At 38.7% G+C, this 26,709-nt stretch overlaps 1 protein-coding gene across 2 annotated transcripts in view; it reads right to left on the reverse strand.

Annotated features, from left to right (window-relative positions):
- SHQ1 (SHQ1, H/ACA ribonucleoprotein assembly factor) overlaps positions 1-26,709 on the reverse strand; it is a 105,686-nt gene that overhangs the window by 76,569 nt on the left and 2,408 nt on the right. For both annotated transcript variants that reach the window (XM_032149500.2, XM_058437164.1), the window contains exons 2-6: positions 25,045-25,109; positions 22,978-23,100; positions 21,737-21,891; positions 12,722-12,834; positions 4,562-4,689 (exon numbers count right to left, since the gene is read on the reverse strand). In XM_032149500.2, coding sequence (XP_032005391.1) covers positions 4,562-4,689; positions 12,722-12,834; positions 21,737-21,891; positions 22,978-23,100; positions 25,045-25,109 — 584 coding nt within the window. The remainder of the gene's footprint in view (positions 1-4,561; positions 4,690-12,721; positions 12,835-21,736; positions 21,892-22,977; positions 23,101-25,044; positions 25,110-26,709) is intronic.

A 26,709-nucleotide genomic window follows, 5' to 3' on the forward strand; every position in this document is an offset into this window, starting at 1 on the left:
TAAATTTATTATCCATTAAGTGGAGGTACAGCATCATAAATAAAGGTCCTCATCCTGGTCTTCATATTGAGTAGGCTGAGGAAAAAGAGGAAGAGGAAGGGTTGGTTTTGCTATCTCGGGGTGGCAGAGGCAAAAGAAAATCCCCATATAAGCAGACCTATGTATTTCAAACATGTTTTGTTCAAGGGTCAACTGTGTTTAATTTAAAATTTACTGGATTTAATTAATAAGACAGATAAACTGAGTGTTGACTGCCTCATTGGAGGACACATCTGAAGATTCCTTAATTTAAATAAAAGCTCTCAGTTCATTTTAAGCAATTTGATTTAAGGAAATGGCATGAAGGAATATACTCACTGCAGGAAGAAAGCATACCTGACAAAATATTTTAAGACTCCTTGTATTTAGCAAGAAGGTTAGAGACAGTATTCTCTTAGGTATGGTCTTTGAGATGTTCGTTAATTTAGCTAATGGGAAAATGCCAGGTGTTCATGATATCTGACTAGAGAAAAGTCTTTATATCCTAGTTGACTAATAAAGACCCCTGCTCCCACATAATTCTCAATCACAAAGTAAGCATGCCCAGAAACTATTCAGCAACATGTCAACTCTCTACATATTTATGCCTTCATTTTTAGGTAATCATACCTATCGACGTTTAACCATTTATAAAAGTTGACCTAGGCAATGTAGGTTCTAATGTTACATTATCCACCTGTGTTTCTACATTAGTCATTTTCAATAACTGTGCACAGAAGAAAAAGCTACTTGAATTATTCTTCTGAATTCTTGGATACTAGGAGCTGCTAGACTTTCCCTAAAACACTTCCACCTTTTACTGAGCATTTATAAGTTCCACTGTGGCCTACTTCATTAATAATACACAAATGCATTTAAATTCTGAAATTCAAGCAAAGATATCAGAGAAGATAAATAACAATAACAACAAACCAGGAAATCATGAGAGAAACCAAAAGTCTGAGCTCCCTAAGGCCTTTTTTATTAGAGCTGTAAATCATATCACCCAAAGAGGAACTTAGGGGAAGTTTGCACACAATCAAGTCTAACCTAGCAGCAGTACTGGAAATAACTACAGATGAAGTGCCAACAATGCTTGGATGATTGCCACCATGAGTAACATTTGTCAAGCATTCGTATGACTTAGCTACACTACAAAGCAGCTTTGCTATGTAGTTCATGATGTTTTGGCTAATTATACTTTTAAAAGTAATCTCCAGTGAAACAAAAGTCAGCTGAACTCTCAATACATTTGAGGAGGAAACTGGTGCCCTAGCATTGAAGCAAATGGCCGAGGACCACCTCCCAACATCAAAAACCCCACCAATATGTCTGAAGGCTGCAAAGGGACTATCAAAATGAAAGATGTCTGCAAGGTAGTCGCTTTTCTCTTCCAAATATTTTCTAATGTTGTTACTTTTAAATCCTCCCTTCCTCTCTGAATCCCCCTCCCAAACATCCCTCTTATCTGGGTCAACAATTAAATCACAAAGAATCTCAATGCTCTCAGAGTAACGCACATCTGTCTATTACATTGTACATTCACTGGAACCAGATCAAGGGAACCAGAAAAAATTGTGCTGCATTCAAACCTTCAGCCTAAATGGGTAGCCCTGCAGTGCTACAACTTTCAAAGTTGACACTGACAGTTATCTCTACAAACACTGAAGGGCTCACTGGTGCCAAACAGGATGTCCCTGCTAGGAAGTTCATTGACTATAAATGTTATGTGGTGTCATAACAAGCAATAACGTGCCAAGACTCTGGAGCTTCAGATTAACCACTGAAAGACAACATGGGAAATGCGGTGAGTTCATCCTCATGAAACCACAGCTCAGGGGAAGCACAGCGTTTAACACTTCCATTTACAAGCCTCTGGGGAGGAAAATCTGGATCACTACAAAGCTGGAGAAAAGTCTCCCTGTTGTAACTCAGGGCTATGATGAAAATGACAAGAATTACAACCAAGGGAGAAAAAGAGGGAGCAAAGTTCACCACCTAAGGCTTATCTGGAATTCAAAGCAATCTAGGTTAATATTTTATGATACAGAATCAAAGGTACACCCCTCACCTGCACTGTTGTATCTGCCTGGCGACACCTGATGAGGAGGTGTTAAACAGACAATAGCCCACGCTATGACACAAAGAGGAAGAAGGCCAGAGAGGCAAAGAACAAAGAGGAAGAGGAGAAAAGGTACAGCAGCATGCACCACAGGTAAGCAGAAAACTGTGATGTTTATTTCTTGGTTTATTTCTTTTCCCCCATATTTTATCCCGGCTCAACACACTTCCTCCAATTCTGAGTGCCCCAAATATTTGAACCAGGATTTTTTAAATGAGAGAGAAATCTTGTTAACAAGGAACTTTCCCTTAAAGCTTTCTAAATGTATAAAAATTGTAATTTCACAGAGAAACCATCCAACTCCTGGCTCTCCTGTGACTGATTTTACTCTACAATAATAATTTCTAACATTTACAGGATTTTAAATACATCGTTTCATTCAATCTCAGGACAACTCTAAGGTAGGTACAGCATTTCCACAGCAACCCAAAGGTGCAAGATCATATCGCAAGCATGTGGTGGAACAAGAAGTCCAACCCCAAGCCTACATTTAGTTTATATCTTATACTTGGTATTATTAGAAGAGACACTCTGTTCGACGCAAAGCTCAAGTTCTTCTACCTTAGATCACATGTCCTTGCTATTTTTAAAGGTGGTTTTTAGAATGAATCACCATAATGGCTTTGCAGACTATGACTGTTCCTGATGCACCAGCCTGGCTATCAGCCATGGGTCAGATGAACGGTCAGGAGGGCAGGTGGTTAAAAGGACTGAGTGGCTTGATCTCCTGCTAAAATTACACAGAAGACTAACAGCATTGCTGACACAGAAAACTGGACTGAGAACAAGCTACAGTTTATCAAAGTAGAGTAAGTTACAATTTAAATCAAAGGGAACGCCTTCTCCTGATTTTTAGGGCAACTAGCTCACCCTGGTGGACAGAAAACTCAACTACGCAACCATCAATTTTCTCCCACACCACCTCATTAAAATACTGTGCTAAAATTAGGGAAACTGACGCAAACCAGTTGATACACTTGATGATTTAAGTTTGTTCAAACTTCATGACCAGATCTACCTAGCATTTACAATTAACTATCTATATTGTGTTAGCAATCTTATACCTGAAAATTTGTCTATATATACGTAACGTGAGAAGTTTCTGAAAGCTGCTTAAACTCAAATATAAAAGTCAAGATTTGTTGAAAACGACAATAAATCTATAACAAGAGTCACTATAATGGGCTTTTGTTATGCAATAAAGCTAGTCTTCTATTTTCTACAATATTATAGCAGCAATTTTTTGATATGGTAGAACTCACCTAAACTTTAATAAAACTTAACCATAAAAACATTTATTACAATATTTATAGATATTTACTGAGTATCTTTATATAACAGGCACTATACTAGACACTGAAAAAATAGCAGATAACAGGCTATTTCATTGATATGCAGAAAATAAAAAACTGTGATGCATTAGAGACCCTGTAGCTACTTCAGAGTGAGTGGTCAAAGAAGGCCACTATATATATTATTTGCAACTGCAGAAAACAGGAAGTCACCCAAATGTCCACCAGTAGTAAACAGCCCGAATATCCATCAATCATGAAAAAAATATCCAACAGGATACTATGTAATCATGAAAAGCTTCAGGTAGATCTCTACATACTAATACGCAAGATGTGCAACACACACTACAAATTGAAAACAAGGTATGAACCGGGTATACATGAGTCTATGTGGAGACATTTCTTAAAGCAACTGCTTAGATGTGGGAATATATATTTTTAAAATATCCCAAGATTGCTAATAGTGATTACTTCTGGGAAGAAGAACTTGGGGTGGGAAGAGTCTATATTCCATTTAATACTCTTCCGAATGTACATATATGTGTATTCTTTCCATTTAAACACTAAAATTTTATTTTGAATATGTAAATAAAAGCCAAATCAGTGTGACAGAAAACATGGGTGTTCCCTTCTTGATCTGTCTGCAAATGTTATATTTCTAACGTATAGTCTTAATATATCAATGCTGCACTGCACTTAGAGAAGCTGGTAATATCATGTCCATCTAGGTCTTTTCCCACCTGGATCTTTTCCCCCCGTTACTAATACTCAAATGTCCTTACCAAAGAAGAATGTTCATACCTCTTAAGCAGGTTATTGAGAAACTACAAATGTCCTGTGTGATAATATCCCTAAATTTAGGTTTTAAAAAATAATTAATTTAAAAGAACTCCAATGATTCTAAAGGAAAACATACTTCAAAAGAATTTTCCAACACAAATAAGCCTAATTATTTAGTGGCATTTTCCAGTCAGGGGCAAAGAAGTCATTTCCAAAATTAGCAATTCAAACTCATATTTTAACATTATAAGGCAATTACAACTATATGCTTAATAATATGGAAGGCAGTAAACGTGGTACACCATGAGATTTTAAAATGAAACAAATTAGCCGAATTTGAGTTTCTTACCTAATGTAGCATGATTTTCTTGCTCCTGACTCTTTTCCAAAAAGGCCATCATTTTTGAATATTTATCAGTCCACCAAGGATTATACTTCAAAATCTGTTCAATCGCCTCGTCTTCAAAAAAGTCAGCTCTAGGAAAAAACATTGAAAGAACTTACTCTACAGGATTTCACTGGCTTTTACTTTTTAACATTTTATCTTAACTCATATTTGTACTAGAAATACAGATTTTTAATTCAAAGTACATTTCAAGGAAAGATTGAACACTATATTTACTTTCTTTGTAGTTACTAACCACAAACATAAGTTACTTACCATAAAACAAAAGTATCTGACTAAAGGGATATATAACATTTCTGATCTCTTTTTTTTTTTTTAAACTTTTTAAAAAAGAGATAGGTCTCACTCTGTCATTCAGGCTACAGTACAGTAGTAACATGATCACAGCTCACTGCACCCTCAAACTCCTGGGGTCAAGCAATCCTCCTGTCTCAGCTTCTCAAGTAGCTATGACTACAGGCACATGCTACTGTGCCTGGCTAATTTCCATTTTTTTATAGAAACGGGGTCTTGCTTCCTTGCCCAGACAGGTCTTAGACTCTCGGCCTCAAGTGATCCTCCCACCGCAGCCTCCCAAAGTGTGATGGGATTACAGGCTTGACCCACTGTGTCCAACCTCTGATCTCTTTAAAGAGAAGGTACATAGAATACTGGTCCTACCCTGAAGTCCCATTCCATATTCAATGATGTGAAATGAAGCAAATCTGAAGACACACTGGACTGAAATCTAGCACTTGTGCTAGGTATGCAAGTACCACAGACTTTAGTAAAATTTCAATAAGGGAAAAAATTTTTGAACTCAACCAACAAAGAAAAACAAGCAGATGAGTAGGAAATTCAGGATATTGCATCTCCACCAAGAGGCTAAAAGGGGCTATACACACACACACACACACACACACACACACACCCCATTTTTGGCATGTGCACTCATATTTTCTACCAAGATACAAACTATTTTAAGATACTAATTTTAACAGTTCCTTAAACTACTGAAGAAGATAAAAGCAACATTTGTAGAGAACAGAAAGCGAATTTTCCTGCACTCAACATTCCTGTTTTAACTAGAAAAATAACAGCCACATTCAAAATACACCTCTCACTCTTGGAGGACACTTATTCAGAAATGATTCTATCTTGCATTCAAAGTTGGAAATTGGTATTCTTGGGAAAAGCATTAACAAAGTATAACTCATGGTGAAAATTTTATTTATATTTTAGTTAACTAGAAACTCAAGGAGTTGGTTGCTTTGATACACTGAATTTTCTGATAGTTTTACAATCTTATAGTTGTAAACTATAACCTTATATCAGTTTCTAACTGATAGTTTTACACAGTCTTCCCTTTCACCTGAGATACTGAAATCATTTAAAAATTAGAAAGATCACAGACAACTTACGGAGTTCTTCGTATGTTCCAGGCACTGCACTAAAAGCTTTGCATCCATTATTTCTTTGAATCCTCACACCATCACTATGGGCATGGGGTACTATCAATACCCTCATTTTACAAAGGTAGAAACTGAGGCTCAGAAAAGTTTTGTATCTTGGCCAAGTTCAGAGAACAAGTAAAAAGCGTAGCTAAGATGTAGACGTACTGAACTCTTATTCCAGACTCCAAGCTCTTAACCAACATAAATATTCCATTTTTATATATGAGGAAATAAAGTACATATTAGACAAAACTGAACAGCTAATATCTTGAAATAGGAATTCTCAGTAACAATTTCTGACAGGTGCACAGACATATGAGACTAGGACAAAATAGCTGCTTCATAAACTAATCCTGCTAAGCCTATTTTCTTATTAGCTATCTCTATCTCCTTAAAGTGAAGGAACTCTTTTGAATTGAAGTTCTACTATAAACTCATCCACAAATCAGAACGTGAGCTTTTTTCTAGGAAATAGATTTCAAAGGTATAAACAATAACAATAAATGGCTAAAATGCTAAATAAGTCATTCGTTCAACAGAAAGTACTGACATTGTGCCATGTTCCATGATCCATGTTAGGCACTGGAGTTCCACTGCGGACAAGACACAGACAGTCCTGGCCCTCACACAACCTACAATCCCATGGGAGAGTCAAGCAATTACAATATAGCAAAATGCTATGACATATCAGCAGTACAAGATTCTAGGGCAAAATAAATTAGAATGACAGGCAAGGACCCTGGAGGATATAATATCTAAACCAACGGTTGAATGATAATGAACAGTTAACCAGATGAAGAGGGGTGGGACAGGGTATTCTGTAATGAAAAACTGGCTGGCGAAGGCTAGAAAACAAGAAGGCACATTTAAGAGAAAAAAAGTTGAAAGAAGCTGAACATAATACAGCGGCAACCACCTTGTAAGCCATGTTTAAAAAATCTCAAAGATGATCCTTACCAACTAAACACTTAAAAGCTTTTTACTTAGGGGAATGACATTAGCATGGTTTAGAAACATCACTCTTATTGCAGCCTGGAAAATGATTTAAAGGGAGAAACCTGGAGAAGCAGACATAATGGTGGCCTAGAACAAGAGAGTGGCAGTGGACACAGAGCAAAGTGGATGAATCTGACCTATATGTAGATGACAGAACCCTCAGGATGCAGGGAATGAAGAGCTCAAGGAGTGAAAAATGACACTGAGAATTCTGGCCTCCACAACTCAGTGGACAACAGTGTCCTTCGTTGAGACAGGGACATAGGAGGGAAGCTAACAGACATGAGTGAGAAATAATGACTCCTGCTTGGGATAGGTTGAGTATGACATGCCTTTTTTTAGGATTTACAAACAGACCCATCCAATAGGTAAGTGGACATACAAGTCTGATGCTCAAGACAGAGATATGAGAGTCATAAGCATCTAAACCAAGAAGAGGATAAAACTGCCCAGGAAGAACTGACGCAGTGAGAGAAAAGGGCCTTGGACACCGCAGCGTGGAGGGCACCAAAGGGAAAAGGGCCTTGGACACCGCAGCGTGGAGGGCACCAAAGGCAAGAGTAGAGGAGCCTATCTGAAAAGATGCTGTTTTCCTCCCCAAGGGACCACGATGAAGGGGAAAAGAAAACTGGCTTGGTAACACGGCATTTCTACCACCTCCATACCCCTCCCCACCAAAAACACCTCCAAAATGTTTGATTATTTTGAGTAAAATTTCACTAATACAGTCCTAGTAATCTGAACTGTGGTCTATGCTTGACATTGTCCATGAATTAAGAGTTTCATGAATAAGCGCTGATGGCGACTTATGCTTTACTTTTCATAATAAATTACTTTCAAGTTTTGATGTCTGTTTTTTCATTTGAGATCTCAATTTTTTTTCAAGACTTTTTTTTTTTTTTCAAGACAGTGTCTCGCTCTGTCGCCCAGGCTGGAGTGCAGTGGCGCAATCTCGGCTCACTGCAAGCTCCGCCTCCCGGGTTCACGCCATTCTCCTGCCTCAGCCTCCCAAGTAGCTGGGACTACAGGTGCCCGCCACCACGCCCAGCTAATTTTTTTGTATTTTTAGTAAAGATGGGGTTTCACCGTGTTAGCCAGGATGGTCTCGATCTCCTGACCTCGTGATCCGCCCGCCCTGGCCTCCCAAAGTGCTGGGATTACAGGTGTGAGCCACCGCGCCCAGCCTTTCTCAAGACTCTTAAGGTCACTAACTGAACAAGCATTCACTGAATGCCCTCTACGTGCATCATCAGGAAGATGAAGATGAAGATCTGTAAAACTCACTTCCTGCCCTTAAGGACTCCACAATTTAACGAGAACCATGTACACAAACACAGAACATTATAAAACAATGTAGTAAAAACAAGACAAACTGTAATAGGGAAGCACTGACGTGGGCTTCCTAAGCCAGTCTAACAGGGCGAGTGCATGGAAGAAACAATGAGCCTAGTCTGAAGAGATAAGCAACCACTATTCAGGCAATGTGGGGTCAGGGGAAATAAATGGCAAAGGGATACCATGATAAAAGGAAATATATGAGAAGCAGTGTGGGCTGGGCGTGGTGGCTCACGTCTGTAATCCCAACACTTTGGGAGGCCAAGGCATGTGGATCACTTGAGGTCAGGAGTTTGAGACCAGCCTGGCCAACATGGTGAAACCGCGGTATCTATTAAAAATACAAGTTAGCTGGGCATGGTGGTGCACACCTGTAATCTAAGCTACTCAGGAGGCTGAGGCAGGAGTATCACTTGAACCCAGGAGGCAGAGGCTGTAGTGAGCCAAGATCGCACCACTGCACTCCAGCATGGGCAACAGAGCAAGACTCTGTCTCAAAAAAAAAAAAAAAAAGAGAGAAAAGCCATGTGGTACAGGTGGGGAAATGCAAACGTTCATTATTGCTGCGGTATAAAACGTGAGCAGGGAGTGGCAAAAGTGAAGCTACAGAGGAAGGCAGGGTCCAGATCACAGGGAAATTGCAATGACACACAAAGGAGTTAGGTACTTTAAGCAGAAGAGCAGCAAGGACAGAGTTAAGCAGATTTTCATTTTCAGCACATAAGATATCATACTAATGGTTCATGGTTGATGGATCTGAAGAAGTCCAGACTAGAAGCAGGGATGCCAGTTAGGCAGTTAGTGAGTGCTGCACTAAACCAGACACAGATGAGGGCCAGAAATTGATGAAGTGAAAAAAAAAAAAAAAATACTACAGAGTTAAATGGTACAACTTCAGGATTGATTGAATGTGTGGGATAAGAAAGAAGGCAAAGGTGAATCCCTGCTTTCTAACCTGGGTGACTGGAGTGAAAAATGGGGCATCAATCAAGTTTGAAAATTCACTAAGACTTTAGAGGTAAAAGGATGAGTTCAATTTTCGACAGGTTGAACAGAGGAGTCAAGTCAGTGGGATGCCCAGTCACTCTCTTCAATATGCTTCTTCTTCATAGCACTTAATTACAATAAAAATAGTGCCTACTTCCTTCACTACAATGGAAGCCCCATGGACAACATAGAGATTGAGATCTTGCGTATGCACCACGGTGTCCTTGGTATCTATGACACTGCTTAGCATGTAGTTCATTCAGACAAATATTTGTTGAACAAATAAATACATAAATGAAAGAAGGGATACATAAAGTTGTATTCTAATGCTTTTTCTCAAGTTCTGTGTTTTGAATTGAGAGCCACCTCAGAAGCAGGTGATCTTGCTCCCAGCCTTCCAATTACTATTTGTTGTCTTAATATCTACTCAATAAACCCAAGAACTTAATTAATATACCATCTTTTTTCACAAATTCAGAGTAATGAAAAATTATCGCAATTTAAAATGGTACAACAAATGGTATAAGATCATTTTTGTCCCTTTTCTTATCTCACAGATGTTTAGAATACCGACTAAATTCTTAGGTTTTCTCCCAAAGAAATAGGCAAGATTTTATGAACTGGTTACTGTAAAATGTATGCCAACAATTAAAAAACTATTTGGGAAGAAGAAAACCAAACACCTTCAGCAAGAGAAATATGAATACTTGGCTATAATAATAAGCAATGAGGAATGACTATTAAGAAATGCTTCAAGATGCTGTCAACATATTTTAGTGTAAAAATAATACCCCAAAGGAATTACAAGTAAGAAATGGATAATAAAAAACAATAAACATTTATGGATCATCTATTATATGCCCAGCACTATAGTGGGCTGCAAAACATGCCAAAAAAAAAAAAGATTATACCACAATAACATCCAGATTTTACAATAAAAGACTTTTAAATAACAATCTAAAATCATATATGTGCCTTTGAAATGTATAAATTCTTCTTTACAATCAACTGACTTCACTGTGTTCTGCTTAGGCTGAAATTAAAATTCCTAAAGCCCCCCAAATCCTGACAACAGGAGGAAACACTATGACTTGTAAAGACAAGTCAAACAACTTACAAATAGGTAATATTATGCTAATATTATATACATTATTAATTATGCTAATATTATATACATTATGCATTACATGTGTATATTACAATGTATTATCTGCATTGTGATAGTAATTTAAAGTGAGCCTTTTTTTCTCCACTCTTTTAACCACTAACAAAAACAAAAAAAAAAGCACTGAGCTAAAAAAAATTTTAATTAAGAATTTTAGGTGCATTTCATTTAATATTAATACATTTGGGTGAGTCAGGTAATATTATGCTAATATTATACACATTATGTATTACATGTGTATATTACAATGTATTATCTGCATGGTAGATAGTAATTAAAAGTGAGGCTTTTTTTCTCCACTGTTTTAACCACTAACAACAAGAAAAAAAAGCACTGAGCTAAAAAAAAGAATTTTTAAATAAAAATTTAAAAGAATTTTAGTTGCATTTCATTTAATATTAATACATTTGGGTGAGTCAGTCAGCTAATATAAATAGTGAGTAGTAAGTAACACAAAAATTACACTGAGCCAAAGTCTTACTGCTATCAGAAAAGTCACAAAGAATCTTTACCTCATGACTCCCACTCTCCTCACTTAGCCCATAACTAAATTTAAACCATTCCTGTAAGAACTGTTCTTTGAGAAGTGGAAAGAATATTTCACGCATAGTATTAAAGAAAATGAGCTTCTGGATAAAGACACACAGAAGATGGAGAAAAATACGGGCTGCTTATAATATCACACTGCTAACTATAAATTCCAATTTCCTAATTCTCTCAGGCCATAGTTATTCTTCTAGTTTTAGAAGAGAGGAGATAGGCAGTTCTTCTAATTAAGCTCCCTCCCACTAGAAATTTCAGTCTTGTAAAGCTCATTCTGTTTTTATGCTAGCCTGAGAAATTTGCTGACAATGAAATTTCCACTTTAAATATTCAGCATAATTTTAAATGGGTTTCTTCAAATTACTCTTCAGTGGACCTTTAAAACCACAACTGGAGAGATAAAAGTAATTAGAAATAGCAATGTAAATGGAGTTGAATCTCTCAGATGTCCTCCAAAATGTAACATACCCTGCTCTTACCCAGTTTCCCTTAGGATGTTGAACAGTTCAACTATTTATCATTACACATCACTCATTCCATTTGCACATCACAAGATATATCCCTGCCATTCCAATTAGTATCCTACTGTGTCACAGGAGATAGAATGTTAATCACAAGAGCTACAGCAGTTAAACTGAAATAGTGTACATGAAACGGATATACAAAATGACAAATGGAGAGACTCTTTTCAAGTCTTGGCCAAGCCACTTAGTAGTAGTGTGACCTTGAGCAAGTCCCTTAAACTCCTCTCCTCATCTGTTGTGAAAACTGAATAATCACATGACTGCACTTTATAAGCTGCAGGTACTATACCAATATAAGGAGATATGATGATTATAACTACATATGTAACAGTTTAGAAAATCTTGACCCAGAATTAATAATTAAGGTCTACATCAACATAAAACCCTCATTCTCCACGCATCCCAGTAGAGCCACATGTCCAAGAGAGGTCAAGCGAAAATCCTTGGAAGAAATGCTGCTATCCTGGCCAGTGGGAGGTATCACAATCTCTCAAGTCATCATGTACCTATCTGTTAATTAGGTAAGTTCTTCATGCAAATTTAGGCCTGATGGAGATACATTATAGCCAAAAACACAATTAATGCCAGTGGGAAATACAGCAAAACTTCAAATTAGATTCTATTTATTCTCTACCAAAGAATAATTATTTGTTCATTGGAAACATATCACTGATTACAAGGGCTAGCAGATGAAAGTATTAGGAAGATCCTGGGATCAGCCAAGAAATGTGGTACAGGTACATTTAAATTCTTAAAGAAATTGAAACATATGTTCATTTATGCACACCATTAATCACAACCAAAAGTTTATTTAAAAGAAGTGTAATAGTCTCATGAATTCAGTATTATCTTTTTAAGCCTGGCAAGAAAAAAACTAAAAAGTATGTTAGAAGAGTTCTCTGTTGCTAAGATGAACAACTTGAGATATAAGAGGCAACATCTTACAAAGATTACAGAGGTACAACCGTTGTAGGTTAATTCAAATGTCCATTAAGGTCTTCAGTCATCAATAATTTCTGGAATCCAAAACGCACATCCCTAGCAGAGTTTAAAAGACACTCAAAAGTTTTAAAATAAATGTCAAGTAAATTATTTAACCCTCAAAAATCTCATTACTCACAGATAATGATCAGGATCAAACTTGGCCAGCTCAGCGGCCAGGCGCTTCTGTCTTCGTTCAGCTGCAGGGGTGAAATCTGGATCCTTAATATCAATAACATCACTCAATTCATCCTGAGGACACCCAGAAAAGAAAGAATAATTGCTATCTCCTATTTTTAGCATTTAAAACTCAAATTTTGTACAAAATGTCAAAGCACAGGAAGAACCTAACTGATCAGTAAACGATGATGCCACCTGTGACATTTAGATTCAAATCCGACAAATGTTTAAGCATCTACTACTTGGTAGGGTCTGTGAGATCTTTCTCATAAATTATCTCATTTAATCCTTACAACAAACAAGCTGACTGACAGACATTAAGGCTATAAAAGTTTAACATAAAAAACAGAATGGGGCCAGGCGCGGTGGCTCACGCTTGTAATCCCAGCACTTTGGGAGGCCGAGGAGGGCGGATCACGAGGTCAGCAGATCGAGACCACGATGAAACCCCGTCTCTACTAAAAATACAAAAAATTAGCCGGGCGTGGTGGCGGGCGCCTGTAGTCCGAGCTACTCGGAGAGGCTGAGGCAGGAGAATGGCGTGAACCCGGGAGGCAGAGCTTGCAGTGAGCCGAGATTGCACCACTGCACGCTCCAGCCTGGATGACAGAGCGAGACTCCGTCTCAAAAAAAAAAAAAAAACAGAATGGAATAAATCCCTACAAGCAAGCAGGAACATTTAACTCAACATCCATTTCCCCATTTACACCTAGAGATTTGCAAGTTATTAAACGTAGAGTGGCTGGATTTTCAGATATCTACACAAGTCTCTTCTTTCTTCCTACAGTCTAGCTCAGCTGGTCTAAAGAAGCATTACCATACAGATTGAATATCCCTTATACAAAATGCTTGGGAACAGAGTGTTTTGGATCTTGAATATTTCTACATTTTGGAATACTTGCATTATACCAGTTAAGCAGCCCTATTCCAATAATCCCAAATGCGAAATGCTCCAAAGAGTATTTCCTTTGAGTTCCATGTTTGTGCTCAAAAAGTTTTGGATTTTGGACCACTTCAGATTTCAGATCCTGTAAAAGACTACATACAAGCTGGGCGTGGTGGCGCACTCCTGTAATCCCAGCACTTTGGGAGGCCAAGGCGGGCAGACTGCTTGAGCCCAGGAGTTCAAACCATCCTGGGCAACATGGAGAAACCCCATCTCTACAAAAAATACAAAAATTAGCCAGGCGTGGTGGCTCACGCTTGTAGTCCCAGCTACTTGGGAGGCTGAGGTGGGAGGATGGCTTGAGCTCAGGAGATGGAGGCTGCAGTGAGCCAAGATCATGCCACTGCACTCCAGCCTCGACAACAGAGCCAGACTCTATCAGAGATATAGATAGATAGATAGATAGATAGATAGATAGATAGATAGATAGATAGATAGATAGACAGACAGACAGACGGATAGACAGACAGACAGACAGACAGACAGAAAGAATTTTTATGGGCAATTTTGATGCACAGTATATGACTTTCCATTGAAAAATGTAAAAGTCGAATCCTAAGAATCAGTTTTCCCGTCATTGCCTTTGCCTAGATGCATACATACTGATATGGAATATGTTTCCCAAGCCAAATCCTACAGAATAAATAGACATTAGGAAAACTGCCTAGGATGCCATATGGTCTTTATTCTTTTCATCAGAATTGCGAAGCAAAGAAACCTTATACAATGTGAAATACTCCTAAAACTGTGTCTTTTTTTTTCTTCTGTCTCACTACTCCTGCTACCCTCCACAAGTGAGAAGTACAGAAACTGGAAGAAGCTTAAAGAATATTAGCTGAAAAGAAAAAAAAGGGAAATAACTTAGAGAGTTGAGAAAGCAAACTGTTAAGACATTTATAAACAGACTTATAGGTTGGTGCCTAAAAGGCAGGTTTAAAAGTTGATGGCTGTAATGCAAAAACCACCACAACAAACGTGAGCAATGCTGAATCAGTTAGAGATAGGATAGAGCCTCTCCAAACAATCAAAATTTCCATATAATAATTTTAAAATTCTCTCATTCCTATCACAATCCATTTAGCTTAAGTAGTATCAATAATATTTCATCTAAGCACATACTAATATAATAAAAAGGGTCCAGAGACCTTTTTAGAAGTCACTGGAACAGGCCGGGCCCAGTGGCTCATGCCTGTAATCCCAGCACTTTGGGAGGCCAAGGCGGGCGGATCGCCTGAGGTCAGGAGTTCGAGACCAGTCTGGCCAACATGGCGAAACCCCGTGAAACCCGGTCTCTACTAAAAAATACAAAAATTAGCCAGGTGTGGTGGCATGCACCTGTAATCCCAGCTACTCAGGAGGCTGAGGCAGGAGAATTCTTTGAACCCAGAAGGTGGAGGTTGCAGTGAGATGAGATCGTGCCACTGCACTCCAGCTTGGGTGATAGAGCAAGACTCCGTCTCAAAAAAAAAGAAGTCACTGGAACATCCAGAACATCTTAATGTTGTCAAGTACAAACATTCTGGGCAAAAAACAGATTACTGGCTGTCTCCAAACTTATAAAAATTTACATTCCAAAAGTTCCTTTGCAATTTACTTTTTGGAGAATTAGAATATATTATACTACATCCTATTGAAATACTATTACATAGTATTTTCCTTTGAGTGTCATGCTGGTGCTCAAAAAGTTCTGGATCTACATCTCAGCTCCAGTGTAATCATGCAGACTCTCTGAACCTCAGCTCTCTTACTGTCAAGTCCAGTAACATCTCTATCACAGCACTAGGTATTAGTTTCCTCTTTGCTTCCTGTGCTATAACAAATTTGCACAAACTTGGGCTTAACACAATGCACATTTATTATCTTATAGTTCTGGAAGTCAGAAGACCAAAATCAGTCTCCCTGAGCTAAAATCAAGGGCTGCACTCCTTTCTAGAGGTTCTAGGAGAGATTGTTTGTCCATTCCATCTTAGAAGCTATCCTCATTCCTTGGTTTGCAGCCCCACATCATAATACCATTCCTCTATCAGCTTCTTTTTTTTTTTTTTTTTTTGAGACAGAGTATCCAGGATACTCTCCCCATCTCAACATCCTCATCATAACCAAATCTGCAAAATACCTTCTGCAACATAATGTAACATATTCTGGGGAGAAGCACAAGGACATTTTTTTGGGGAAGGGGACAGTTTTCTGTACTACAAGCTGTTGTGAGGATTAGATGAGATAATACAAGTAAGGAACAAGCAGAGGCCTCAATACATTCAATAATGTCGGTCTCCTTTCTCTGTCTCCCTCTTCCACTGCTGCTCCCTGTTACTCACTGGCAAACTTCCTAGTGAGTACAAAGCCTCCCCTCCACTTCCATTTCCTCACTTGCTAATAGCAATTTTAAAACACAGACTTACATGTTCTGCTTCATTATTTCACCTTGACCAGAAATAAAGTCATAAATGGGGTATAACATGTGAGTCTCTGTAGATAACTCTACATTTCAGAGGGTAAATGGACTGACATAACCCCAGAAATTTAAAAACTCTAACTGCGCTGAGCATAGCCCCAGACTGTGAGCACAGCTCTGCACAATCTAGCCCATGTTGTTGTTCTTCAACCCCATGTTCACTGTCCTCTTCTGGCTCAAATACGCTCAAGCCACTCACTATTCTTTCCATTTCTAGATAATGTCAATCAATTCCAATCCTGAGCCTTTGCACTTATAGTACCCTTCTCATCATTGAGAACTCAGTGCAAATGTCACCTTCTCAAAGGAGTCTTCTTAGTACCCTTCTCATCATTGAGAACTCAGTGCAAATGTCACCTTCTCAAAGGAGTCTTCTCTGGGCATCCTAGCCAAAGTAGTACCCCCAGTCTTTCACCTCACCCCATCCTTTCCCTTTACCTGTAACTATCTGTCATTATCCTGTTTACTTGTTATGTGTTTACATAATTACTGTCCATCTCCTCACTAGAATGTTCTCTGAGGGTAGAGATCTCATCTATCATCTTCTTCACTGTATCCCCATCACTGTGCCTGGTGTCCAATATTAAATCATCTATTCTGCAAATAGTGCTAGAGGGCCTGCTATGGAGTAGAAACTGTTCTGGGTGCCAAAGTGGAAATCCAGTAATAAACACACAGACCAGGTCTCTACTCTCATGGGAAGGAGAACTGACCAATAAGAAAGCAGCTCTTGGCCGGGCATTGTGGCTCACGCCTGTAATCCCAGCACTTTGGGAGGCAAAGGCGGGCGGATCACGAGGTCGGGAGATCGAGAACATCCTGGCTAACACGGTGAAACCCCGTCTCTACTAAAAATACAAAAAATTAGCCGGGTGTGGTGGCGGGCACCTGTAGTCCCAGCTCTCGAGAGGCTGAGGCAGGAGAATGCGGTGAACCCAGGAGGCGGAGCTTGCAGTGAGTCGAGATCACGCCACTGCACTCCAGCCTGGGCAACAAAGCGAGACTCCATCTCAAAAAAAAAAAAAAGCAGCTCTTTTTCCTCTCCTCTTCCCCCTGGCCTCCAGATTCAGGGCCTCCACTATAGTCATGCAACACGTACACAGCAGAACACGAGTGTTCAGAGCAGTGCAACCCCCACCCAGGCTTGTTCTATGCACAGTCACATGCAGCAGCCCCGTTCAAACTGGACTCTAAAAAGAAACAGAAACAAACTAAACGCAAAGGTAGCTTGGGGTTTAGAAGTAGAAGCCACTAATCAACCAAAGGGAAGAAAGAGGATGAGAAGTGTTCAACTACAGCAGGAAAAAAGGTTCCTTTTTCTTTTAAACAACTGCTATGGCCACTAGTTATTAGAGCTATTTAAAGATAGACATTGCCAAGAAAAGGTCAGGTAGGATTTAAATTAAGTTTATGGAAGTTAGGCACAGGTTAGGCAGAGACAATCCAGAAAGAAAATAAAGAACAATGAACACATCTGGCTACTGGGTCTCCTGGAAAAAATGGCCTCAGGTCCCCGTGTAGCCAAAAGAAGGACAAGGGCCAGCAAGCCTGGCGTCCTGCGGCGCTGGCAGCAGCAGTCCCAGGAGCTTGCTGGGTTGGCGCCCAGAGATTCTAGGATTGTTGCTGCTGGCAGCCACCACTGCCAGAAGCTTGTTGTGAAGTCCTGACTTTGAGCAGCTAGGGCAGTTTTCCAAAGGCATACTGGTGGCTGGTGGCAATTTCAGAAAGGAAAAAAAGACTGGGGGTAGGAAGAATTTATCTCTGTGTATGGGGAGTGGAGGGAGGAATGTTCAAAGAGAATTTGTTTCGGCAAAAATATTTTATTTTCTTATTATCAGTATAAAATATAGACGTTTACAAGCAAATCCTGTCTAAAAAGTTGGAGGCAAAAAAATATGAAAGACTTCCGTAAAGGGCTAAATTATTCAATGAAGAAAAGATCAGTGAGTGTTGAAATTATGAATAATTTTTTTACTTTCTTCTTTGTATTATATTTTTATAATAAATCTGTACTGCTTTTAGTATTAGAAACAAAGCCATTTTTCATCTACGGGGGAGGAAAAAGCTGTAAAAATACTCATATGAGTAGTCAATGACGCTGTATGGACATCTCTTCATCTACAGGCAGAACCAGAAAAAATAAACTTGTGAGAAAATACTATTTGAGAAAATGGTGAAGTTTTCAAAATCATTTTAAATTAGAAAAGATGTTCTAAAATCTCTTAACTGTGATCATCATTTCACTTTCTCCCAGCTGCTTTACTCAAAGAAATAGGGTCATGTTATTAACCTTACATGATCACTCAGTTTTGAACCACTTGTTACGGCTGCCATAAATAGCAGCTGTGAATGAAGAAGAACTCTATAAGTAATTAACCAATTATGCAAGATTTCTGCGGCAATATTTCATAAAACCTATCTACCTTAATATCTTCAAGAGGATACATTTGAATTTTTGGAATCTTGGGTTTACACTTGATTTCTAAAAGTCTGGTTGCTGCACACAAAGTGCTCAGCACAGTGCTATCCAAATACCCTGGAGCAAGGTGAGCTTCAGGATTCACTCTTTCAGAGTTTAGAAAGGTAACATGGAGCGCACACCATATTTTATGTAATACCCTCTAAGATGTCTGGGGCAGCGCCCATATCCAAACACTACTTCTACAGGAAATTTTTGAATATGTACACTAAGTGGGATTTAAAAACCTGTATCGGTTCAGGTTAAGTTTTGCCACCAAATTAAATATTTTAACTTTTAGTTTTCAGAACTTTGTGTGATCCCAGTATTGCACATATGAGGTTATAAACCTGTACTACAAGTAGTATACTATTTATGTTATAAAACTCTTAAGAGTTTTCCCAAATGCTCAGCTGTTTTTCCCCTACGTTAGGGAATATGCATTCAAATTGTTTAGAAAAGCAATGCTCATGCAATTAAAATTTGAAGAAGAGTTTAATGATTTTAGACAATTAAGCCATTTTAAATGCTTAGAAAAATAAACATTAAATTCAGTGGTTCATTTCTTTTTTTATTTTTTTGAGATGTAGTCTCACCCTGTCACCCAGACTGGGTGGAGTGTAGTGGCGCAATCTCAGCTCCCTGCAACCTCTGCCTCCTGGGTTCAAGCAATTCTCCTGCCAGCCTCCGAAACGGCTGGGATTACAGGCATGCACCACCACGCTCAGCTAATTTTTGTATTTTTAAGCAGAGACAGGGTTTTGCCATGTTGGCTAGACTGGTCTCAAACTCCTGACCTGCCTGCCTCAGCCTCCCAAAGTGCTGTATGTAATTACAGGTGTGAGCCACCGCACCCATCCACAGTGGTTTATTTCTGATGGGAAACAGAGGGATGTAAACAAAAACGGATTAGACAGGAGTCAACTATATTGGTTCATGTTTAATGTTTTTAACCTAAGTAATAGATATCTAGGTATTTGATGCATTAGTTAAGACATCCAAAAAGACAGAAAGTATAGCAGCTTAAAAAAAAAAGAAACCCTAAATTATTAGGTGAACATTTTCAAGATACAAGAATTTCTGGCCTAAAAGGGACTCATTCTAGGCTCACATTATGGCATTCCTACAACATCTCAGCAACCTGTCAGAAATCTTTCAAAAGGATTTTCCGTAAACAGCAGCAACGATTAAGTAACAAATCTCTGGCCTCAAGAAGCACTTCTAATCTAAATGTAAAATCCATACTTAGCCTGTGTGACATTTATTATCATTCGTGTATAGCGTTAGATTGGCAAGCCCAAAACAGCCTGACCACAAACTACCTCTTGGCCAACAATTGAGGGCCATTCACTGTAGTTCCTGCTACAGACAAAACTGACTCTATTCTAATTACCTCTGAGATGACCAGCGATTGTGATTAAGCAGAGAATATGGGCAGACCACAACTGAGCAGAAAAACACCCAAGTTTTTAGAAGGAAGGCTATTTCACCAGCATTATTTGCTCCTAAGTAAATCTCAGTTTTGTTCCCTTTAAGGAATTTTGAGAGCATTTTATATTTTTCAAAGGCAGGAGTCTTTACAGCATTCTATACTTTCCAAAGAGTTTTCACATGCATTATCTTTTTAAATTTTCAAGCCAGCCTTATAAAGTAGGTGGGCAAATTTATCCCCACATTCTAAAGAGGAGACAAAACTTACTTGTGGTCAAATAACTGGCCTGGTATCCCAAATCTAAACAGAGGTAGGAGCGGGACCAGAACCTAGGTCTTTTCCCTCTCCTTGGTAAATTCAAATATGTCTTAAGATAATAAACCACATTCTAAACAGGTTTTGTTTTGTTTTGTTTCGTTTTGTTTTGTTTGTTTTTTGAGACAGAGTCTCACTCTTGCCCAGGCTGGAGTGCAGTGACGCGATCTCAGCTCACTGCAACCTCCGCTTCCCGGGTTCAAGAGTTTCTCCTGCCTCAGCCTCCCGAGTAGCTGGGATTACAGGCGGGTGCCACCATGCCTGGCTAATTTTTTGTATTTTTAGTAGAGACAGGATTTCACCGTGTTAGCCAGGATGGCTGCGATCTCCTGACCTCATGATCTGCCCGCCTCGGCCTCCCAAACTGCTGGGATTACACGCACCACCACATCCGGCTAATTCAGCCAACATGGCAAAACTCTGTCTCTACTAAAAATAGAAAAATTAGCCAGGCGTGGTGATGGGCGCCTGTAATCCCACTTACTTGGGAGGCTGAGGCAGGAGAATCAGTTGGACCCAAGAGGCAGAGGTTGCAGTGACCCAAGATCGTGCCACTGCACTCCAGCAAAGTAAGACTCTGTCTTAAAAAAAAAAAAAAGAATAAATAAACAATGGGCTGGTCATAGTGGCTCATGCCTGTAATCCCAGAACTTTGGGAGGCTAAGGCAGGCAAATCACTTGAGTTTGAGACCATCCTGACCAACATGGTAAAACACCATCTCCACTAAAAATATAAAAAACTAGCCAGGTGTGGTGGTGGGCACCTGTAATCCCAGCCACTCAGGAGGCTGAGGCAGAAGGATTGCTTGAACCCTAGAGGCAGAGGCTGCCATCAGCCGAGATCACGCCACTGCACTGCACTCCAGCCTTGGTGACAGAGTAAGACTCTGTCTCAAAAAAAAAAAAAAGAATAGACAACGGTGCCTACTATATACCAAGAATTAGACAATTTGATCAAAACACACAATCTCATTCTCACCAGGAACATTCTATTTCATTTATATACAGAAGAGACATCATGCCGTAAGTACATGATCTCATTTTTCAGAAGTATAAAACATAAAGCTTTGCAGGAAGTATGAGAGAGGAGTTCTGTTTTGTGCTTGGGAAACTTCATGTCTAGAATACTGAATAAAGGGGAGAAAAAAGAAAGCCACAGGGTGTCTGTAAGAGCAGTACAGTTAGGCAGAACAGCCAATGAAATGGAAGGGAATGAACATCTATGTACTTTAGCTGTGCTAAGTGCTTTAAATACAATCACCTCCTGTAATATTATTTTTAAAAACTACCAAGTGTAAGCATAACTGAAATTAAAACATCCAAATGGAAAAACCCTATAGATCAAGATCTTTCAGAAAGACAACATACCTGTAACCGATGCAACACTCCTGATCGTAAGTTTCCAAATCCATAGTGGCACTGCAGATTCAAAGCACTTTCTGATACCTCTTCATAGGGTGTCTGCTCAATTTCCCAATCAAATTCTTCATCGTCAACTACTTCCTCAGGAACCTCAGAAGCACCTGAATGTGTTAAATTTTAATTTTTTTAAGTATTGGATTTAAGTACAACTAGGGGAAGAAAAAGTATAGGAATAGGAAAAAATGCCCACATAGATGTACCAAAAGACATGTACCAAATGTACCAAAACAATATTCATACCTCCACTATTCGTGATAGCAAAAAAAAAAAAAAAGAACCAAAAATGTGGTATATTCATACAATGGAATATTACATAGCAATGAAAGCAAACAAATCTCAGCTAGAATATGAATAAATCTCACAAAAATAATGTTAAGTGAAAGCAGCCAGACAAAAAGAACACATACTGTATGACCTATATATGCAACGCAAAAACAGCCAAAACAGAGGATAGTGGTTACCCTGAAGAGAGGGCAAAGTAATGGAGAATACAGGATGGTATTCTTCAGGTGTTGGAAATACTCCATTTCTTGACAGAGGTGGTGTTCACTTTACATCGGTGGTTCCCAAACTTTTTGGCAGCAGAGATCGGATTTGTGAACGACAACTTTTCCACAGATCAAAGAGGTAAAGAGACAGTTTTGGGGGATGAAACTGTTCCACCTGAGATCACCAGGCTTTAGATTCCCATAGGGAGCACACAACCTAGACCCTTCGCAGGCACAGTTCACAGTAAGTTCATGCTCCTATGAGAATCTAATCTGATCTGACAGGAGCCAGAGCTCAGGTAGTAATACTCCTGGCCCTCCGCTCACCTCCTGTTGTGCAGCCAGGTTCCTAACGGGCCATGGATCAGTACTGCTCTGCAACCTGAGGGTTGGGGACCCCTGTTTTACGTAACTCACTGAACTGTATACTTCTGATCTTAGCTCAAGATTCTAATATTTTGCCAACCACAGAATGCTGTTTCAATTGGTCCAAAAATGTGAGTGATCTGGTTCAATAGGATTTTTAATGTCTTAATTATATCACCAAAGAAGCTATTTTCATATGGTTTCACATGACCACCTTATACCTGAAGTATTTTCTTCAATTTCCTATTCACTATATCCCATTTCCCCTACAAATACACAGCATTCCAAATATTTCTCTTTATCTTAATTTCCTCCCAACTGCAATAAACATACCTATTTCTTCCACAAGTGGTTTTGCTGTCCTGGATTTTCTTGGTGCCAGAAGAGCAGTTAACATGTTCAGCCCCTCAAAATGCTGGCCAGGAGTTTCTTTGGGCAGGCGAATGGTAAAAATTCCTTAAAGATAAATTTGTTTAATACTTAGATTAAAATATTTAAAAAGCTGGGCACAATGGCTCACACCAGTAATCCCAATACTCTGGCAGTCTGAGGCAGGAGGATCATTTTAGCCCAGGAGTTCAAGACCAGCCTGAGCAACATAGCAAGACCCCATCTCTACAGAAAATAATAATAAAATCTTTTTAATTAAAAGAAAAAAATAAAATAGTCAAAGACTTCACAAATATAACTGAGAAATACATGTCTTGATAAAACATAATTCTATTTTACAGAGCTCTAAAACTATGCCCTCACAGATTTGGTGAATACAAGTCAAGATAGAAAAAGGTTCTTAACAAGCATTTTTCAGAAGCTGTCATTTCTATAAAAAAATTATTAATCTGGCTGGGTATAGTGGCTCACGCCTGTAATCCCAGCACTTCGGGAGGCCGATGCAGGCGGATCACGAGGTCAACAGATCGACACCATCCTGGCCAACACGGTGAAACCCCATCTCTACTAAAAAATACAAAAATTAGCTGGCAGTGGTGGCACGTGTGCCTGTAGTCCCAGCTACGCGGGACACTGAGGCAGGAGAATCGCTTGAACCTGGGAGGAAGAGGTTGCTGTGAGCCGAGATTGCGCCACTGCACTCCAGCCTGGGCAACAGAGCGAGATTCTGTCTCAAAAAAAAAAAAAAAAATTATTAATCTGTTAAAGCTACAGAATACTTTAGTCTTACACAGTATGACCTTCACCTACTGACAATATTAAAAATCCAAGTTAGAACTTCTAAAAATCAATGGCCTAAGAAAGTAATAGCTTAGAATTAACCAGGAGTTACTAATTAGACTTCTGGAAAAGGAGGAAAAAATCATAATACCTAATCCAATGGAGAATGGCAACAGTTTTAAAAACACACAGAATCTTAGATACAACAATTAAGGCTTAATAAGGTTTTCTGGCACGTCAGGAGATCTATCCCTAAAGTCTACGGCAGACTCAAATTCTATGCACTTCTTTTCTTTCCTTGACTGAGTTTATCAATCTTATTTAGGCTTCCCTGGGAACTTACTACATTATTTAGCACTTTTACATTTTAGAACATTTTGTCTCTTACAGTGTACTGAACTGAATTCCAACATATCAAATACAACTCAGCCCAAATTTATCTCCGCATACACAATCTTAACTCCTGTGTACTTTTAAAATTTAATAATTTTGTTTCAATATGCAAGTTACCTATAACTAAAAGCTGGTTTACTACCTAGGAAGGCAGTTTCACTATACTTCATTACACATTAATTACACTGCATTATGGGTTAGATCTCTGTCATTTAACCCACCACCCCCCCATACCCTACCCTTAGCCTAGTTCACTGAGGTCAATAATCATTGAATAAAGTACACAAGAGTACACAAGGTGTTCTAAATCCGATGACAAAGGAAGCCAGTGGCTTCTATAAAGGAAAAATAAATGGGTTCATGGCTAGCTGAAATGAAGGGCTTATCAATCATGAGGAGAAAATTCAATTAGCCTTTAAATGCCACCCATGCATAGTTTCTCTCTCACCTACCTGTTATTGAATTCAAGTTTCAAAATTATACCAGAAAGATTCTACTCATAAGCTCATAAGTCATCCACATTTTTTATGATCAATCATTTCACGTTCTAATTTTTACTTTTAAATGTCTACTAAATGTAGGGTAAGTACTCTAGGAAACAGAAACAAAGTAGTTCACTTTACTTAGAAGAACATCGTGAAATACTTTAAAAGACTTGGGGGAGGGGGGCGGGGAACATCAATAACAGGCACTGGACACTAAGAAACAAGAAAGAATGATAGGAACAGATTGTATTTGAAAGACATCAAAAGGTCCCCACGGTATCTTGAAAGATTATTATGTAAATAATGTGAAAAATCGCAAGAAATAAACTAACAAAAATTCCAAAGACAATACCTTTATCTGCATCATAGGATCCTTGCTCACTTCCATTTTCTACAATTCTTCCAGGAAGGCTTAATCTGCAGATTTAACACAGGTCTCATGAAGTCCTTAAATTATAACGTAACATAAGTGGCCATCCATACTTATAAACATTTAACCATCAAAATATAGCAATCATTTTTTTAAGAAGTTCCTCAGTATTTCTTTCACATTTTAATAAACTAAATGAGTTAGATTCTTTCCCCAACTAAGAAAGTAGAAATTAGAGATGACTCATCTTTCTATTTGAATACCCATAGTCACCAATAAAAGATACTGAAAAAGAAAAGCCATAATAGTTGTTATCACTATTGTTATAATACAAGTTGAGTATCCCTAATCTGAAAATCTGAAATGCTCCAAAATCTGAAACTTTTTGAGCACCAACATGACACCACAAAGTGGAAAACTCCACACTTGACCTCATGTGATGAGTCACAGTCAAAAAGCAGTCAAAATTTGGTTGCATACACAAAAGTATTAAAAATATTATATAAAACTACCTTCTGGCTATGTGTATAAGGTGTATATAAAACAAATAAATTTTGTGTTTAAACTTGAGTTCCATCCCCAAGATATCTCATTATGTATGCACAAACATTCCAAAACTCTAGAAAATCTGAAATTTCAGATAAGGGACACTCAATCTGTACAGATAAGGGGTACTCAATGGGAAACAATAAAGAAACACAAAACGAGTTGATTTTATCAGGCAAATTACTACTTTAAAAAAAAAGCAGAAAGCAGAAGTGGCAAATATCATTATTATGTGGGGATTTACCCCTCTTTTGCACTAAAAGAAATGAAGTGATTGGCTGGGTGCGGTGGCTTACGCCTGTAATCCTAGCACTTTGGGAGGCCGAGGCGGGTCGATAACCTTATGTCAGGAGTGCAAGACCAGCATGGCCAACATGGAGAAACCCTATCTCTACTAAAAATACAAAATTAGCCAGGCATAGTGGTGCACGCCTATAACCCCAGCTACTCAGGAGGCTGAGGCAGAAGAATCACTTGAACCCAGGAGGGGGAGGTTGCGGTGAGCCGAGATCATTTGCCACTGCACTCCAGCCTGGGCGACAGAGTGAGATTCTGTGTCAAAAAAAAAAAAAAAGAAAAAAAGAAAAAAGAAATGAAGTGATTTCCCTGCTTCCAGTCTTACCCTAGTTCAATCAGTCTTCCACTGAGGCCCCAAAATAATTTTTCTAAAACAGGAATCTAATGGTCACTTTTCTATTTTAAAAAGCGTCGATGGCTGCCTGATGTTGCCTAGATAATTTAAACTTACCAGAAGGGCATATCAGGCCCACTCCATATCATTCCAAACTTGAAATTTGAGCTTCCTTTCCTCCCATGGCCCTCTCCCTTGTTTCCTACTAAATATGATTAAAAACAAAAACACCTGACATTCCCAAAAGGCCCAGGACCTTTAAGCCCAAGGTTTCATCAAGCTTCAATACATTTTCAGAATGAAAATCCCTCTAAGCCACAATAACGGGTCAGTTCATGGATGAGTTTGTTATAACGGTTACAAACGCTAACTTTAGTGTCAGAATCTGAGTTAACTCCTAGATCCGCCATTTACCAGATGTGTAACAACCTTCTTTGTACAAGTTAATTATTCTTCAAGAATCATAAATC

Source organism: Hylobates moloch, unplaced genomic scaffold (assembly GCF_009828535.3).
Source record: "Hylobates moloch isolate HMO894 unplaced genomic scaffold, HMol_V3 SCAFFOLD_4, whole genome shotgun sequence".
In the NCBI taxonomy this organism is placed as follows: domain Eukaryota; kingdom Metazoa; phylum Chordata; class Mammalia; order Primates; family Hylobatidae; genus Hylobates; species Hylobates moloch.